General features: G+C 38.5%; 1 protein-coding gene across 1 annotated transcript in view; it reads left to right on the forward strand.

The window, feature by feature from the left end:
* Positions 1–11,240, forward strand: part of HCN1 (hyperpolarization activated cyclic nucleotide gated potassium channel 1) — a 202,243-nt gene extending 191,003 nt beyond the window's left edge. The window contains exons 7-8 of the mRNA XM_075079035.1: positions 5,574–5,738; positions 7,719–11,240. Coding sequence (XP_074935136.1) covers positions 5,574–5,738; positions 7,719–8,527 — 974 coding nt within the window. The 3' untranslated portion in view covers positions 8,528–11,240. The remainder of the gene's footprint in view (positions 1–5,573; positions 5,739–7,718) is intronic.
* Positions 11,241–17,462: the final 6,222 nt, after the last annotated feature.

The following is a 17,462-nucleotide window of genomic DNA, read 5'->3' on the forward strand; positions in this document are numbered from 1 at the left end:
GCCTGTGCCACTGCTCTGGCACCCTCACAGGAAAGGAGTTTTTTCTCGTGTTTAGGTGGAACTTCCTGTGTTCTAACTTGAGCCCATTGCCCCTGGTCCTGTCGTTGGGCACCACTGAAAAGTCTCTGGCTCCATCTTCTTGACACCCACCCTTTAGATATTTATAGGTATTGATGAAATCCCCCCTCAATCTTCTCTTCTCCAGGCTGAACAAAGCCAAGTCTCTCAGCCTTTCCTCATAAGAGAGATGCTCCAGTCCCCTGATCATCCTGGTAGCTCTGCACTGGACTTGCTCAAGGAGTTCCCTGTTTTTCTTGAACTGGGGAGCCCAGAACTGGACACAGCACTCCAAATGTGGTCTCATTAGGGCAGAAGAGTTATGTTAGAAAAGACTAATAACCTAAATATAGTAGTTCTGGGAAACTTGCTCTGAAGATTTACAAGATGGGTGGATGGAAAGAGCTTTTGTACATCTAAGTTTTGTCTGTAATAGTTTAGTAACTCATTGTTCTCTGTAAAATAAACAATATTCTAACCACTGTCCCATTCTCATAAAACATTCCCAAATATGTTAAACCAACAGTCCCAAACCTTTGAATTTCTTTGATTTTCCATCTTTCTTCTGCTGCTGAAAGTAACCAGATGGTCTGAATAGCTGCTTGCCCATTTGCATGGCAATGTATATGTCTGCTACAAGATGAAACAAGTTTCATGCAGAGGAACTGAAGCAATAGTCAGCTGTGCTCAGCTGGAAGGACATTTCATTAGATCCTGTAATGTTAAATCTGACAGATGATGGAAAACCTGTTATAGCTTTGGAAGGGGACAGAGCACTTAATAAACTGCTGTAGTTCAGAACTGCGTAGAAACCACTAATTTTTTTACTTGATTTTAACACGGAGAGCACTATATGGCTAAAATACTAGTTTGTTCATTTATTCATTACTACACAAAATTAATTCCTTCATGTAATGAAGTGAACTTTTTATTTAATTCTGGTCTTGCAAAACAAAGCTGTGCATATGGTAATAATTAATTTTCCACATATTAGTAAGTTAAGAAATATGTTCCATGGAGACAGGACCAGTTTTGTGTCCTTAAATGAAAAAGCTTAGTACTGTACTCATAACTGTTTTCTTTATCAACACAGTTATCTGTTGCTGGACACATTTGTCTGCAAGGAAACTTTAGATTGTTATTTTTATTTTTGAAGTTTTTCAATCCCTAGTTGGATGTTAATGTGACATAGAAAGTTGAGTAATTACATCCAAAGTATAATTTATATGGAAAATGAACTGAGACTTATGGATGGGTGCCACACTGTCAGATAAAGTGTACGGTCTCCCGAAGTAAAACAGGGTTTTCCTAGTTCTATATAGTGGAAACAAGAAATTATTGCTAGGGCAGCCAATCCATGTACCCTTCTAGAAAAGACTAAGAAGGCAATGTAACATCACAAATTATGATAGAGGTGAACCGCTCCCACATCCCTAGCAGTTATTTTCTTGAGAAAAAAAAATTTAGGAATCACATAGCAACAGGGGAGGAGGAAATTTATCACCTACAGTGGCATATTGATGCAGTCCACAAGAACAATGAACCTGATCTCAGTTGGAACCAAAACGGTGGCCTTTGCAAATGGCCTACTAATACTAATTCTTTAAAGGTCCTCCTACGGGTTGTGTCAATCACCTTAACTCATTCGTGTTTTCCTGAAATCAGTCTTTCCTTGGTGCCGTCTTTCAAGTAAGTAGAATTTCCTACCCACAGTGTTCTGTCACACTAATGCAATAATAAAATACAATCTACACATCCCCTCTTTTACAAGGTACAGATATAGCCAGGCTTCTTTAGAAAGTCATGGTATTCCAAAACTGAACCTGATGCTCTTGCTGAAATACTGCCATAGAATCATAGAATCAGAGTCATTTAGGTTGGAAAAGATCTTTAAGATCATCAAGTCCAACCGTTACCCTGGCACTGCCAAGTCCACCACTAAACAGTGTCCTATGTATGTGTGCAACTGATATATTGGTAATCAGTTTTTATTGTTATAATTATAACCTTCAGGACAGGCTTAGCTTTAAACTTTCATTGTTGTTCTTTCTAGCCAATGTCATGACAGCAAGAAAGTACGTTGTATTTGAGCCCTTTCCCATGTTCTTTTGAGAGCTGCATTTTTCTGTGGGAATGTTCTGATGCTAGCAGAACACAAATTGTGATTTTCACAGACAAATTAATTGCATTTCTATTAAATATGGACTGTAAGAACAAATGAATGTGAATGTTTTAGCATCATTTAGTGCTTTCAAATAGTCATTTTTGATTAGTGCAGCAATTGACATTTGTTTCAGAATGTTCTAGGGAACAGTTGTCCAAAGCGGTTAAATAATTAAAGTAAAACTTACATTAGCAATTTGAATTACAGGATCATTGTAGTCTAATACATAATTATTAATTGGAATTGAAGACATTCTTTTGTTTGAAAAGGAAAGATATATGTATTTGACACTTTGAAAGTGTCAGCATGAAGGCAATGCACCATGCCAACTGCAGATGGGAATACTAGTGAGTAATATGCTGCCGCCACTTCCTTTTTATGCTATAGAAAGCATTGTTTGTCCAGGCTGTTTGAAAATAGTCTGCGCCCTTTGTGTTTCACTGCACACTCCTGTGCTATTGTTTGTATTTCATAGTCAGTTTAAATCAGTTGAACATCAAGGAGAACATGGTTGTTGAGGGCACCTGGTGTACTTGATGCCACTAAGACTCATTTTAAAGATACCGTTAATATTTTCGTTGCTTTGTTGTCTTAATGAAATCTATTGTTTATTTATTTGTAAAAAAAAAAAAAAATTACTTTGATTTATTTAAAAGAACACAAGTGTTTGATGGGAACACATTTTGACATTCTGTGTTCTTCCTTTCTGGTCCAAGTAAATGAGATTTAATATGATAGGTCGTCTTATGCTTGAGAGTTTGTTCCAAACAAATAGCTAACAGACAAAGTGAACTTAAATGCAGAACACACACAATTAACAAGCACATTAGTCTTGTGGCCAGATGATATTGGTACACATAACAAAGCAATATAGATGATGTATCACTGAATACAGTACAACTCTAATCAGTCAAGAAACATTGCTGGAAATGCATTATAAGGGTATTCATCACAGGGTACTTTTTCTGTCAGAAGACTGGAGTTCATCTTTTGAATGAAACCATTCAACTGGAGCTGAGAAGATGAAGCTTTTCCTGCTTCCTGAGCAGGCAGGCTCCACATGGCACTCCCTGATCAGTTTTGAGGAATCGAGACATTTGTCATACTTTTCCTGACCCATCCTTCATTATGCTGTCGAACTTGAAGACTTTGTTATGGTTATTAAGAGCCTTACAAAAAAGCGTTCTTCAATCAGAAGTTGTGGGCTGCCATGGTTTGCAGAATACAGTGTATAGTTTTCAGTGATTCTTTCCATTACCCTCACTTGACAAAAATAATGGAAGATGAAAGAAGGAGTAAAAAAAAAATATATTAATAGCAGTAATGTCCATGAATTCCATGGTCTCGTTGTCCTGTGATGAAATCTAACATTGTCTCTTATGGTTTCTTCCCATCTTTCTCTTGGAAGTAATCTAAAATACAGCTTTCTAGATTAATAATGATGTAGTGATGACAACAATACTTTCTCAATTTATTTTTTACACTCTGCAGAATGGTTGGGACATAGTCAATATTTGTTTTGTTTTGGGCATGCAATGTTTTTTAATCTCAAGTACTTTTATTTGTTACATGTAACAGAAGACACCCCTTATGTCTCTAGTATCATTTGCAGCAGTTTTAAATGAAGAAAGCTGAAAATGAAGAGGTGATCATGAGTCACACAGATTTTCCAACCAGTTCAGTTCCCTCTAAATTCAACCATGTATTGTAAAACTTTATTCTGTGTGAGATCTAAAGAATATCTTATGAAATGGAGAAGGTATTCACTGCATTTAACCGCTCCCTTTGGGCAAAATGTCCCTCTCACTCTTGTAACTAAAATGCAGTGGGTTCAATCAAAGGAGAAGGGGTCAGGGTGAGCCAGGGGATAGAAGAGGAAAGGAGTGGCTTCTCTTTGACCTGGCTGGCTCTTTCCAGTAAACTGTCATTATTTCATGGGCATCAAGTCTTGTGAGGAACATTAGGTCAAGACTCTTACAATACCCATTAGTCTCTATAAATTCTCCCCAAAGCTGTTGGGGTTTTAGTACGTTCTGTGCTAGTACTGGTCCCATGTTAATTTACTTGATTTATCCAATATTATTTAAGCATCTTACCCCTAAGCCTTCAGAATTAGGTAGCATTTTAAAGTTCTTCAATAAGAAATATGAGACAAAAAAATGAAGGTTCTTCACATTCTAGAATAATAAAAAAATTTATTTTGTTAAAGACATAGAAAGAAAGAACTATGCTAGAACTTTATAGATCTGAAATAAAGCCTGCATAATTCTTTATTTTTGTTAATGAAGAATATTTGATTTTCCACACTTCAGAGTGATGATTTGTGATAGACACACAAGCAGGGTAGGAGGCAGTTTCCTAGCTAGTATTTAAATATGAACAAATATGAACTCACTGCTCTGAACTGCTAAAACTAGGTAGGGAAACTATCTCTGACCCTGCCCAAGCCCAAGAATTGACAATATTTCTATATTGTAATTCCCCAGCTTGAAAATGGGACCAACTCAAACACATCTTCTTGCAGTTGACTTTTCAATTTTTTGTATTTTAATATAAATAAATATTCTACCCCATACATTTTGCTGTTCCAAGCCTTTGACAGTGAATTTGGCCTTTATCCATTAATGCTCTTCCTGTGGGTTCCAGAATCAGCAGTCACAAGTTTTGGGGTGATTCTTGTGACCCTGCGTATGGCTTTGCTCTCTGTTCCAGAATGAAGAATTCCTGTTGGAGGCACTTGCAAAAAAAGGCTGCTAGACTAATCAAGTGAAGTAAGCAGAGGTTAAAATGCCCGATGAGAAAAAAAAGTCTAAAATCAAAAGTTTACCTTCCAAAAATACCTAGGACATAAACCCCAAGGAAACAGAAGGCATTTTCATACTTGAAGCATTTTTTCTTAGAACAGCTCTTAAATTCAAATATCATTATATCGTATTAAATTAGTGTAGTAAAGGTGAATGAGGAATTGGTCCTCTATGTTAGCTGGATATTTTTAAAAAATTGATAGAATCAGTTGGCTTAATTGAGTCAGCAAGCTGTGTTTGGGAGCTGATGGATCATTTCTTACAACTTGAATGACTGTTTTAAAAAGGCTTGAGAAAAACAGAGTCCACACTGAGAAAACTTATAAGCAGGGCTCTTAAAGGACATTAGTTATTTCTTCAGAATAGCAAAAATAGAATCAAGCACCTTCAGATTTGTCACTGCAACCTTGCATAAACAGCAATAGAGAAATTGCTGCTGAGTGCTGAATTATTACTTTTTAGCCCTGAGTCACTTCCTAGCTTTTAAGTTTCGCATGGTTCACTAACTTCTTTTGCTTTCTGTGTGTGCTGAATTTTTCTCTCCCCAGAGATTTGCCTTTTGACCAAGGGCCGTCGTACTGCCAGTGTACGAGCAGACACGTACTGTCGCCTGTATTCCCTCTCAGTGGACAACTTCAATGAGGTTCTGGAAGAGTACCCTATGATGAGAAGGGCCTTTGAAACGGTGGCAATTGATAGACTTGACAGGATAGGTATTTTTTTTTTCTTATTAGGAATTTTTAAGAATCTTTCTACATTTTCTTTTCCATGACTTGCAGGATAAAATGCCCTGATTAAACCCTTCTTAAATGTTTTGTTTCTGTTACACTGTAGTAAACGTTCTGTTGATCTATGAATAAGACATGCGTCCAGACCAGAAATTCTGCAATCTCACTTTTAAATAATAAAAAACTTTGAGTTCTAGAAAGCTTTCATACTCCTCTGAGGATTGTTTTGTATACTTTAATTATTACAAGTATTATTCATTAATCCTGTATATTTCTTTTGCTTACCTCAGCACTTGATAGGGTTTATGCTGTTTCATGAGCAGTAGATGACATTTTCCTACATAAATTGTTTACAGATGACATCTATAATGCTGGGATGATCTGAAGCCTCTCAGCACCCAGAAAACCAGTGTTTGTTGAAGTGATTTAATCCTTTGCGGCAGGGCTCTCATTTTCCTCACAACATGGGCCCTACTAGCATTGATGGTTGCACACTGGCGTTATTCAGATCTGCTTGCAACCAGAAAAGCAGGGCAACAATATCCAAGTGAAAGTCAGAAGGATATGACAGATTATCAAAACAGGGTGTGCGAAGTCTGCTGTTGTGTATCCAGACATTCTAGACCTCTCTAATAGGATGTACTAGATAAAATATAAGGTCTTTTGTTGGAAGAATTGCGCTCTGACCATCATTATTGACACTGATTTTAAAATGGAGCTATGCTTAAAAAATCATTTATCCTGTTTGGTGGTGTTTCCTCAACTTCACAAGCAAACTCTAGTGTAAGGATTTCCTCATATCGCTCTTTCTCAATACAGTTATGTCTGCAGTTTCTTCAAAGTGAACAGAAAAAGACTTGCAGGGCAGTGTCGTTGCACTGTCTCTTCTAAGCTGAAGATGTGATTTGGAAGAAAACATGTTTAATATAGCAAAACTAAAGACATTAAATACAAGTATACAGGCTTCTAATATTTAATAGACCTGTTCTAGTATTTTGCAGACTGTGAGCACTCAGTGCATTAATTTATCTTATCAAGACTTTTCAGACTCTTACAATTTGTATCTCAAGACTCTGGAAATGTAGTTCAACTCCAAATAATATGTGCTTAAATAATATGAGTAGGAATGTCCAGTCTGCTTTTGGAGCAACAAATCTTTCTGAAGTGCTGTGTTTACAATAAGAAATGTACATAGGACAAAAGATAAAATGTGAACCATTTTATCAAAAAAGGAACAATTGAGTGCAATTGTGTTCCTGTTCATCTGATGACATGGAATAATCTCTACATTTGCAGACACTGAGAGCCATCAAGCAGACATCAGGACACGAAGTACAGCAGTCTTTATTGTGCAAGCAGGCGTCACATTATCCATGAGTTCATATTAGTTCAGAAACATTTAAAAAGATGATTTCTTGCAAGCTAGTGCTCACTGGTTGCTAACGTCTAAAACTTAGTTCCAGGGAGTGTGCTAAATGGCAGGTGTATTTATAAGTTATGTAACAGTCTAGGGGAAATTAGGGGAATGAGGGGGGAAGACATTATACATGCAGAGCCCGATGGCTTCTTCCACCCTGTTGTTCAGGAAATTACCATGGCTACGTTTTCTGAATGACCGTAGTAATAGCAGTACACTACAAGTGAAGAGGCACAGAAAGTCCAGGTGTCTTTGAACGCAGTGGTGTTATGCAAACCTGCCTTGCTGGTGCAGAGGGAGGAGGGGCCGGGTGTGTGCAGAGGCCAGCTGTCGGGGGCTGCCTGCCAGCCTGAGTCGCTCTGGTGGTGCCCAGTGTGGCACAGCCTGCTGCAGTGGGCTCGCCACCAAGCTGTGGCACCTGCTCGCCCCAGTGTTTGCTGAGGCTTTTACAATATATAGCCCTTGGTGGTCGGGGCTGAAATGCAAATTCAGGATGAGGGTCTGCTCCTCCATGTCAGGCTTGCTAACTCTTCTGCCTCTCTGTGAAGGGAAGAAGAACTCAATCCTCCTGCAGAAGTTCCAGAAGGACCTCAACACTGGGGTTTTCAACAACCAGGAGAATGAGATCCTGAAGCAGATCGTGAAGCACGACAGGGAGATGGTGCAGACCATTGCCCCAGTAAGTTTGCAGCAGATGCCTGCCCTGAACTCCAGCACCTCCACCTCATCATCACGCATCAGGACGCAGTCCCCTCCCGTGTACACCGCCAGCAGCCTGTCCCACGGAAACCTGCACTCCCCCTCGCCCAGCACGCAGACGCCCCAGCAGGCCGTCATCCTCTCGCCCTGCTCCTACACCACTGCTGTCTGCAGCCCTCCCATACAGAGCCCGCTGGCCGGCCGAACTTTCCAGTACGCTTCACCGACGGCCTCGCAGCTCTCCCTCATGCAGCAGCAGCCGCAGGCACCTCAGCAGCCCCCTGGGGCTGCGCAGAAGAACGAGGTCCACAAGAGCACCCAGGCCCTCCACCACACCAACCTGACCCGGGAGGTGCGTCCCCTCTCCGCCTCGCAGCCTTCCCTGCCCCACGAGATCTCCACCCTGATCGCCAGGCCTCACCCCACCGTGGGGGAGTCCCTTGCCTCCCTCCCCCAGCCGGCCCCCAGCCCCGGCGTGCCCCCAGCTGGCCGGGCCACCATCCCCCAGCGGGTCTCACTGTTCCGACAGATGTCCTCGGGAGCCATCCCCCCGAACCGGGGGGCCCCACCGCCCACAGCTCCCCTGCAAAGGGATTCTTCCACAGTCTTAAGCACAGAGCCCGAGGGAGAAAAACCACGGTTCGCGTCAAACTTATGAGCCCTAGTGACTGTGAGCAGCAGACTTGTAACTAACTGACCACCGTCCCCGGGACTGTTTTGGTCTGTTTCCTAATGTACCCCAGCAGTCTACTATGAGAAAAATATTTTAGACAGCTTTGCCCTACGTAACGAATGTAAAAATTATATATATATAAAAATATATATATATAAAAAAAAGAATTAAAAAAACTTGTTTGAATTCATGTCTTCCTTTCTTGCAACCATTAAAGAAGTCTAAATTCAGCTGTAATATTACTTATTTTCAGCGTGTCAACTTTAAAATCAGTCTAACAGATTTCTCTGTTTATGAGGTTTGCTATTTTCATGGGAAAATTGTCAACACAATAACAAACTTAGGAGTATATTAAAAAAAAAAAAGAGAAATATCAATCTAACACATAGCACTGACCAAGTGATATTCTGAAACCTTTATTTCATTTATTGCATACATGTTGTTAATGTCTCGTGAAGAATTCAGTTGTTATTTCCCATTGCATTTCATCTGTTAGTACTTCTCATTGGTAATTAGATTGGAAAAGAAAAAATTTGCAAACACCTGCAGTCAAAAGGCTGGCAGTAGCACTCCTCTGGATAGGTTGTAACCGTGCGACATGTCAGCCCTTCTGTTGTTTCAGAAAACTGGGTGGACTTCGATCTTCACCATGCTAAAGACTTTTACAAAGACTATAAGTATTGCCATTGTAAATAACTTTTTAGACCCAAACAAAAATAGCTGCTGTGTGGTAAACCATTGCAAGGTCTTTGTTTAGGAATTTAGGTTCCGCTCTTCACTTCAAAATTTACAGTTTTAAAATTTGTTAAAGCTAAAAGTGCAACACAACTGTTAAATTGTAATGCAATGGCTTAAAACCTACAATGTTACTTTTACATGCAATGTTTTATGCAAAATTGTACGCTTGATCCTGCAAACTACTTGTACTTCACCAATACTGTCATTTTTCTTCTCCTTGCCCTCAATAGCATATAGCATCTGAGAATATTCCATGCATGCTTTGGGGATAAAAAAAAAAAAAAAAGGTGATAAAAATAGGTTCAGTCAGCTATTGTAGGAAAAGGCTTTACGGTATCTTAGAAAATAATAACCATTCATTAACTGTGTCTACCTTAAAATTCCTATAATGCTGACTTTGAATCTCTGGTTTAAGTCTAGAAGTGAGGTTTTTCATTTAAAGGATTATTTGTAAACCACAGCTTGGTTTAGGCTTTCAGGTGCTTTCTGTGTCTTCACTGTAGTTTTGTAGTTGACTGTGGTGTTAATTTACAAAAATAAATATAATATAGCATCAAGTCTGTCTGGAAATGCACGATTTGCTCTGTGTATATTGTAATTAAATGGATAGTATATCCTAAGGCATGTAGTGTCAAACATAGCCCATAGGTACGAGGTTTATTATTTTTTATGTCTTCAAAACAGAAAGGAAATGGTGACAGAAAGCAGGGTTAGAGCATACTGTTTTGTGAACGTTTTGTTTTGTTTGCTCAAACCTTCACATTATCTTATCCGCAAAAAAAAAAAAGTTATTTCGTAATCATTTGTGCCTGATTGTCACATTAAATAGAGATTGAAACTAAATGTGTCATAATTTAACTCACTGAAAAATCAGCATTATGGATATGATACAAGCATATATTCTGTTCCTTAAAACCCAGCTGACTCATGTTAAGGAAGTGAATGCAAAGGATTCTTTTTCTTCCTAATAATGCTGAGTTTAATGATGCATGGAAAAATTAAAGCACATCACAAACTACGTAATGCAGTGAATCCAGATGTACTTGAGAGCCAAGTAAATATTCTAAAGCTAACAGAGCTTGAACCCGTGCTGCCTGTTATGCCTTTTACTAAAGTGGTATATCAAATAAAATTTTAAAAAAATCTTCCTGTTTTTGCTGACTCCCACTCACCGGTAAAAATCAATGTAATTAACTCATTAACGTGCTGCAGCCATTAATTTAAGTGGCCCAGAGTAGTATACGGGGAAGTGATTGTTTAAAAGTGTTTGGAACATTATGGATACGCTGCAAGACCATTTATCAGTACAATACCCCTTATATTATTTTAATAATAACAAATTCTGTCAGTTAATTAAGATCATATACTGATCTTTCAAACTAAGGTTTACATTTGATAGGAGAAATGGGGTTAGTAGCAAAATATTTTTATATATATTTTTATTTTATTTTAAGCACTATGAAGAAATATTAATTCACATGGTCTTTCAGTGAAACCATAAATAATTTTTAATGACTTTGTAATAGAGTGGACAATATCTAGGATTTGTATGTTAATTTAAAAAAAAATGGTACAGGGTATAAAATTATATACGTATATATATATATGTATGTATGAATGTATATATACTTAGATTAAGAAACAAATGACTCACATTCCTGTAATATAAAGGTCCATTGCTAGATTCAGAACTGACCTGTTTTCTCTGTACATACGTAAGCCCATAAATATGAAATCTCACATCTGTACAGGATGAAATGTATTAATGAAAAAGGTTGGATCTTACTGCTGCTTGGGGAGACTATAGATCTCATTCTTACAATAACTGTATGATCAGGGATGAGTTAGATTTTTTCTTTTGTCTTTGCTCAAAGCCATAAATAAATATATATAAAAGATTATTAATAAATTGAAGAAAATATATAAAAAATAAAGTCATGAATTTTTTTGTGTTCCAGTATCTTTATAACTGAGCAAGTTTTGCTTTATCATCAAAGAAGAATTGTTTGCTTTTCTCCTTTCTTTGTTCTGAGCCCCAGAATTGATATACACTAAATATGGGGAGGTGGGGAAAAAACTGCCTGAGTAATTATGTGCACTGTAGGAAAAAGAGGGCTTAGAAATTCAAGGAAACTACCTGATTTACTCAAACAATTCACAAGCTATATTTCCTCAGTAGATTTTCCCCACAAAACTCTCATTTAAGCCATTACCATGAACCTGTAATATTTGTGGAGTACAAGTACATGAAACTGAAGTTGTCTTATATATGAAATTTTAAATATCCTGGGGGAGAATCCAAAGTAGCTGTTAGTAACTTAAGGAAACTAGTCTATCATCTTTTCACTTGGTGTGCCAGTCTCAGATGATGTACCTCTGAACTTGTATATAATAGTTGAGATTTCAAGGGAACATTGATGTGGAAGTAGTGTCCATTAATTATATTTTAGGTCATTGGAAATGAAAAAGCATAGTCCACTCAAAACAATAATAGAAATATTTTTTTTTTGCATTAATTTCAGTAGGATCAACAAAATCTTAGATTGATAAACTAAGCAAGCGTGAGTAGCTGTATTTTCAAATTGCAGCCTAGGGTGTATTATGAATTCTTTTCAGTGTTTTTTTTTTAATTTATTATTTTTACATTACTAAGATATAGCTTGAGTCCAATTGTAGTCAATGGAATTATTTCCCAATGAAACTGCATTGTACTAGAAAATTCTTGTTTAGCAGCAAAATTCAGTTCTTCTGTCTACATTTGACCACTGCACAGGGTATACTTTTGCTGTTTGGTCCAGTCTTATTATTTCATACATGTTTGTGTAAAGAACCAAAAGGAAAAAAAGGGTTGATTTTAAGTTATATTTCATATTACTATATATGGTATCAATATGTACCTACACACAAATGTATATATTTTAAAAATCTATCAGTTTCTAAGATCTATATCTACTTTAGCTTACTTCCTACCTTGCCTTAATTTTAATCTAAGAAGCGCCAGCAGAACTGGAACCAAAGTAAAGTAAAATTTATTTTAAAAAGGAAACTTTCATGTCTTGACTCATGTCATTAAGAGTCAAGCTTAATATTTCTATCTTCAAAGCTTACTCAACAAGCTCTCACACTGACTTCAGTATTTCTATCCATGTGAGTTCTTTTCTACTTTATAGGTGACATTGTCCAGTGAAGAAAAATGTTTCATTTTAAAAATACGATGCTTGATTTTTAAACAAACCTGCAATTCAACTGGTCTGGGAATATGCAGTGACATCAGTAATTTCTGCTGTTCTGAAGTCATCTGTTCACGCAGGAAAACAATGTTACAAGATAGGAACACAAAGTGTTTAGAACTCATGGGTCTGAGCTACATGCAGTATCTGGTACAGTCTAGAACACGCTGTAAGAATTGGGTGTGCAAATTTATTTGTTCAGTGGGTTTGGCCTTTCCCTTTCCTTCTTTTTTTTTTTTAATCAGGGAAGAGTAAGAGTGCTAAAATGGCCCTAGACCATATACTCTGAGAAATAAATGTTGCGAATCCTGAATCTATACATTTTTACCAACAATCAGTACCCAGTGCTCCTTTGCGCACGTGGCAATTTGAATCACCTACTGGATTGGTGCGGTGGGTGATACAGGCAGATGGCATAGTTTCTGGCCCATGGTTACATTTCCCTCACCACTGTGAAGACATGCAATATCTTAAGAAATTACGGTAGCACTGAATTTTTCAGGTCAAGACACGGGAACGTTAGAAAGAGAAATACAGTGATAGTAGCCAAGCGAGTACCTTCCATACATATTTTAAAATACTGCTACGTGTATGTGCCCCCGGTTTAAAAAGGTATATGTTGTGAGAATGAAAACATTTACCAGCTCCATTAGATGACTTGAGATGTACACCGTGGCTCAGATGAATTGACAGGCTCAAGCACGCATTTGAACTGAAACTGAACTTTGCCCCATCCTTGAAACTGTTCCAGTGATGTGACGGTATTTCACCTGCTTGCAGAAGATACCATGTTTTTTAGCATTCTCCAGTTTTAAATGTCAAATTTGCAATAGGCTTCCCCCATGCTCTTCTGTGAAGACAACTTGCAGTGCTGAGTTAGTTCTTGCTGAAAGGTCATTGGCAAATTTGGATTAAGCAGAACCTCAGACCATGAGAAAAGAGAAGATGCCAAATGCCAGGTCTATAACCAGTCCAAACTGACCTGTGCACAGAAGAGAAGCAGGTACTTGAACCATTTCTCTGGAAAGTCAGCAGTCATCTGTCAGCAGGGACTCTGATACTGAACCATGGGTCTCAACAAAACCAGGGTCAAATCTGAAAATGTATCTCCAAAGTCAGCTACTTCTGGACTCCATAGTTAGTGAAGTTTACAATCACAGACACAGGCAATAGTTCCTATAGCATCAGCAAAGCATCTTATCTGTCTTGTTTTTAATGACTATTCTACTCTTTATAGGTTCTGTATTGCACTTGACATCACAAAATCTGTGTCGTACACTAAGTGTGACCATTGCTTATGGATTTACTTAAACTTCTTTAGGGAGCACATGTGCAGTCTGCACCATGTTTTTCTCTGCAGTGTAGGGTTTTTAAATGGAAAGATCTGGTTTTGAAGTAAGAAAAGATCCTGTGTAACACGGTAATAGCTGCAGATCTCAGACTTCACTGTGGACAGTTAGGTGCTTTGGGGTTCTAGACTAGGCTCTTTTTGAATTTGATTTTTTATTTCTCTGCAAAGTCAACATAAAAAAATGTGTTTGCTGTGCTTGTTACACCAGAGGTATAGTCTGTGTTGCTGAAGAGATGCCTGCAGCATTTTATATTAATTAGTTTTTTCTAAGTGCTGGAGGATTTATGTCCAGCTATATGGGTTCCTCTAGTCCAGCCAAGAGGCCACTTGCTTGCCTCTTGGAGCAATAACCAATGCCAGGTCATTGTCCACTGCAACAGTCAAATCTTCTAGGTAAGGGGAGAAAATGGACAACAATATTAGAAGTGGTCTTACAAAGAACTGTAAATATTCCCTAAATATGACCTGAACTGATCAATTCACATCTGAATCCTCTATGATAAAACAGATTATAATGTCACTGCAAGCTTTGTTTTTTATAAGTCTGCCAATCGATATGCTTTCTGCCTCTGGTTTTGTCTTCATCCTGTGCTAAGTCATCTTGGCAACAGAAATGTGTACCAATACAAAATGTGTACTGGAGGCAGTGATGTAAATCTCAACTGTTTTTCTGTTTAGCTGGTACCTGTATGTTGATATTCAAAAAAGATTAAGAAACAATTTTTTAAAAAACAAGATGAAGGAAGTGCATCGTGTGCATTTTACCAACTGGTAGCACACTAATGCCTTCCTCCAGGAAGCGCTTGTGGTGGTGCAGCCCCCTGGGCCACCCTGGGATCCCAGGATAAGCCCTGTCTTGCTGTTATCTTGGTCGTAATGACTTGGGCACCAGGCAATCTCTGTCCATACCTGGGCCATCTGCTCCCTGAATTGTGTACCAGAATTGTGGCCAGAATGTAAAATATTGACCAAAGCAAATCATCTTGAGCCTATAAATAGCAATCCAAAAGGGAGACCTTTTGAGCTCTCCGGGAGGGCAGCAGGCTGTGTGACCCTGTATCTCCCCCTGAGCTTGGACACCTCTCAGGGTAGTTTTCGCTAGGACTGAAGGATTTTCTGTTGACAATTTCATGAGGACTCAAAGGCCTGATTTTGCAAGGTTCAGTGGCCACATGCTGACGAATGCCAGCACATAAAAGTGAGTAATTAATGAAACTCACAAAAAGGGGAATTTTACTCACAGGTTAACCTCGGGGGGGGGGGATGGGATGTATGTGTGCAATTTGGCTATATATATATATATAAGAATTGTCCCTATTTAAATAAACCATTGACCAAGTCTGAGACTAAGATTGGACCTAGCCGCACCTAGACTTCTCCCTGAAAGGAGTTTAGAAAGCAGCAGGGTCTATTCCTAATCTAATGACTCAACGAGAGGGTCCTCCTTATCCCCTGCAACCATGGTCCCTCTGTGAATCACTCTAACTCAAGTATAATTGAATTTTCCTCTGTGCACTTCTTCTATGTAAGTAATAGAATGAACCTTGCCATTTTCGAATCTTTAACTAAGTCGCTGTGTTGATTGTAAAAAATTCCATCAAATTGCTGTTTTAAATTGGCTGATGCTGTTAAAAATAATACAACTTAATACTGTGATCTGTCTCAAAAATATTAATAAATCTTAAATTGCTAACCAAAGCTGTGTAACAAATCATATTCCTGACAAATTGGTGTAATTGGCTGTATCCACAAACCTGTATTTGTGACAATTTGGCATAGTTGGCATGATCTACAAGGTTTTATTTGCAACAGCGCTCAAGTAGTTTTAATGATTGACTTGGACCTTTGGGATTAGATAATGGTGCCCTGGGGAGAAATGGTGAATGCCATGTTAAAAACGAAGAGAATGGTTTGGACATCTCCCTTCTTTTCTCCAGTGGCAAAAAGTTGTTTGTCAGATCCACCAGACAAATGAGGTTCTAGATGGGACAGCTTTTGGTTTTGTTCGTGTCTGCTTTGCAAGACAGAAAGATGTGAACAAAATTCAGAACTCCTAGTCAAAATCTTGGCTGAACTAATGCACATAGAGAAATAAACTTCCTTTATAGAGCATATGATCTTATGTCAGCTGGCACATAACATCAGAAAGCAAGCTTTGGACCGTGGAAAAAAATTCATTTGTTTACCACTGTATACATGACTGAAGATGCTATGTGCCCCTAAACACTGTGAAATCTACTATGTGGGTTAGATCAAAGATAACCTCTGAGCCAGAAAGTGAGAAACTGTCTTTGGGCTTTTAATCTCCAGTTTTATTTCTATATATTTAAATGTCCCAGAACAACAAATCAAAAAAAAAAAAAAAAAAAAAAAAAAAAAAAAAAAAAAAGATCTGTGACTTTACAAATTCCTTAGGTTTTTATCTTCTGTAAATAAGCATTATGGTTGTGTTTCTGGTTTCTATGAGAGCTGAATTAGTCTGAATGAAAATGTCTCACATGGACATCTCTCAGATTTGGAGTCTGAGAAGATTAATATTTCATAGCCTTTATTTTCTTGCTCAAGTCTATTACAGTCAGCGTTCTGTGAAAGAGGAGACATTTTTAACTGGTCTTTGGCCATTTATTTTACAGCTTGCTAAGAAAAAGAGCATTGGCATTGTTAATAGTTGGCAAAAAACTGATGTATCTGGGGTGAACTTCCATAGTGTAGGCAGTGTTATTACAGAAAGTAGCACTGAGCAGAGAGCACCATATGTCATGGTCCCAGTTCGCTGGCTATTTCAGGTCCATGATTGTCAGTGAGGTCATGTATTGTTTTGTCATGGTTCAGCCCCAGCCAGCAACTGAGCACCACGCAGCCGCTCGCTCACTCGCCCCACCCCTGTGGGATGGGGGAGAGAATAGGAAGAACAAAAGCAAAAAAAAACCCACTTGTGGGTTGAGATAAGAACAGTTTAATAATTAGAATAAATAATAATGATAATATTGATTATGATAATAATAACAATAATGATAATATTTAAAAAAGGAAAAGGGAAAAAGGGAAAAAAACAGAAACACAAACGATACAACCGCTCACCACCCACTGACTGACGCTGCCTGTCCCTGAGCCGCGATTGCTCCCCTCCTCCCCCGGCCAGCCCCTCCCAGCTAACATACTGGGCATGATGTTACGTGATACGGAATATCCCTCTGGCCAGTTTGAATCCGCTCCCTTAGCTGTGCCCCCTCCCCTCCCACCTTCTTGTGCACCTGGCAGAGCATGGGAAGCTGGAAAAGTCCTCGACTAGTACCAGCACTACCCGGCAACACCCAAAGCATCTGTGTGTTATCAACATTGTTTTCATGCTAAGACCAAAGCACAGCACTGTGCCAGCTGCAGTGACGAAAATTAACTCTATCCCAGCTAAAACCATGACATGTTTATTGCTGCATGCTTCTGGCTCACTTCTTGCTCTCTTATCCTGTCCCCAATATCCCTGTACCTAGTATCTAGAACATACAGAAACTGTTCTGTCTTCCAGAACAACTTTTTCATCATTTCAGCTCTTATAGGTGATAAATACATTGCGTCAAGTGGAATGATCATTCTCTAGGTT

Source organism: Phalacrocorax aristotelis, chromosome Z (genome assembly GCF_949628215.1).
Source record: "Phalacrocorax aristotelis chromosome Z, bGulAri2.1, whole genome shotgun sequence".
In the NCBI taxonomy this organism is placed as follows: Eukaryota; Metazoa; Chordata; class Aves; order Suliformes; family Phalacrocoracidae; genus Phalacrocorax; species Phalacrocorax aristotelis.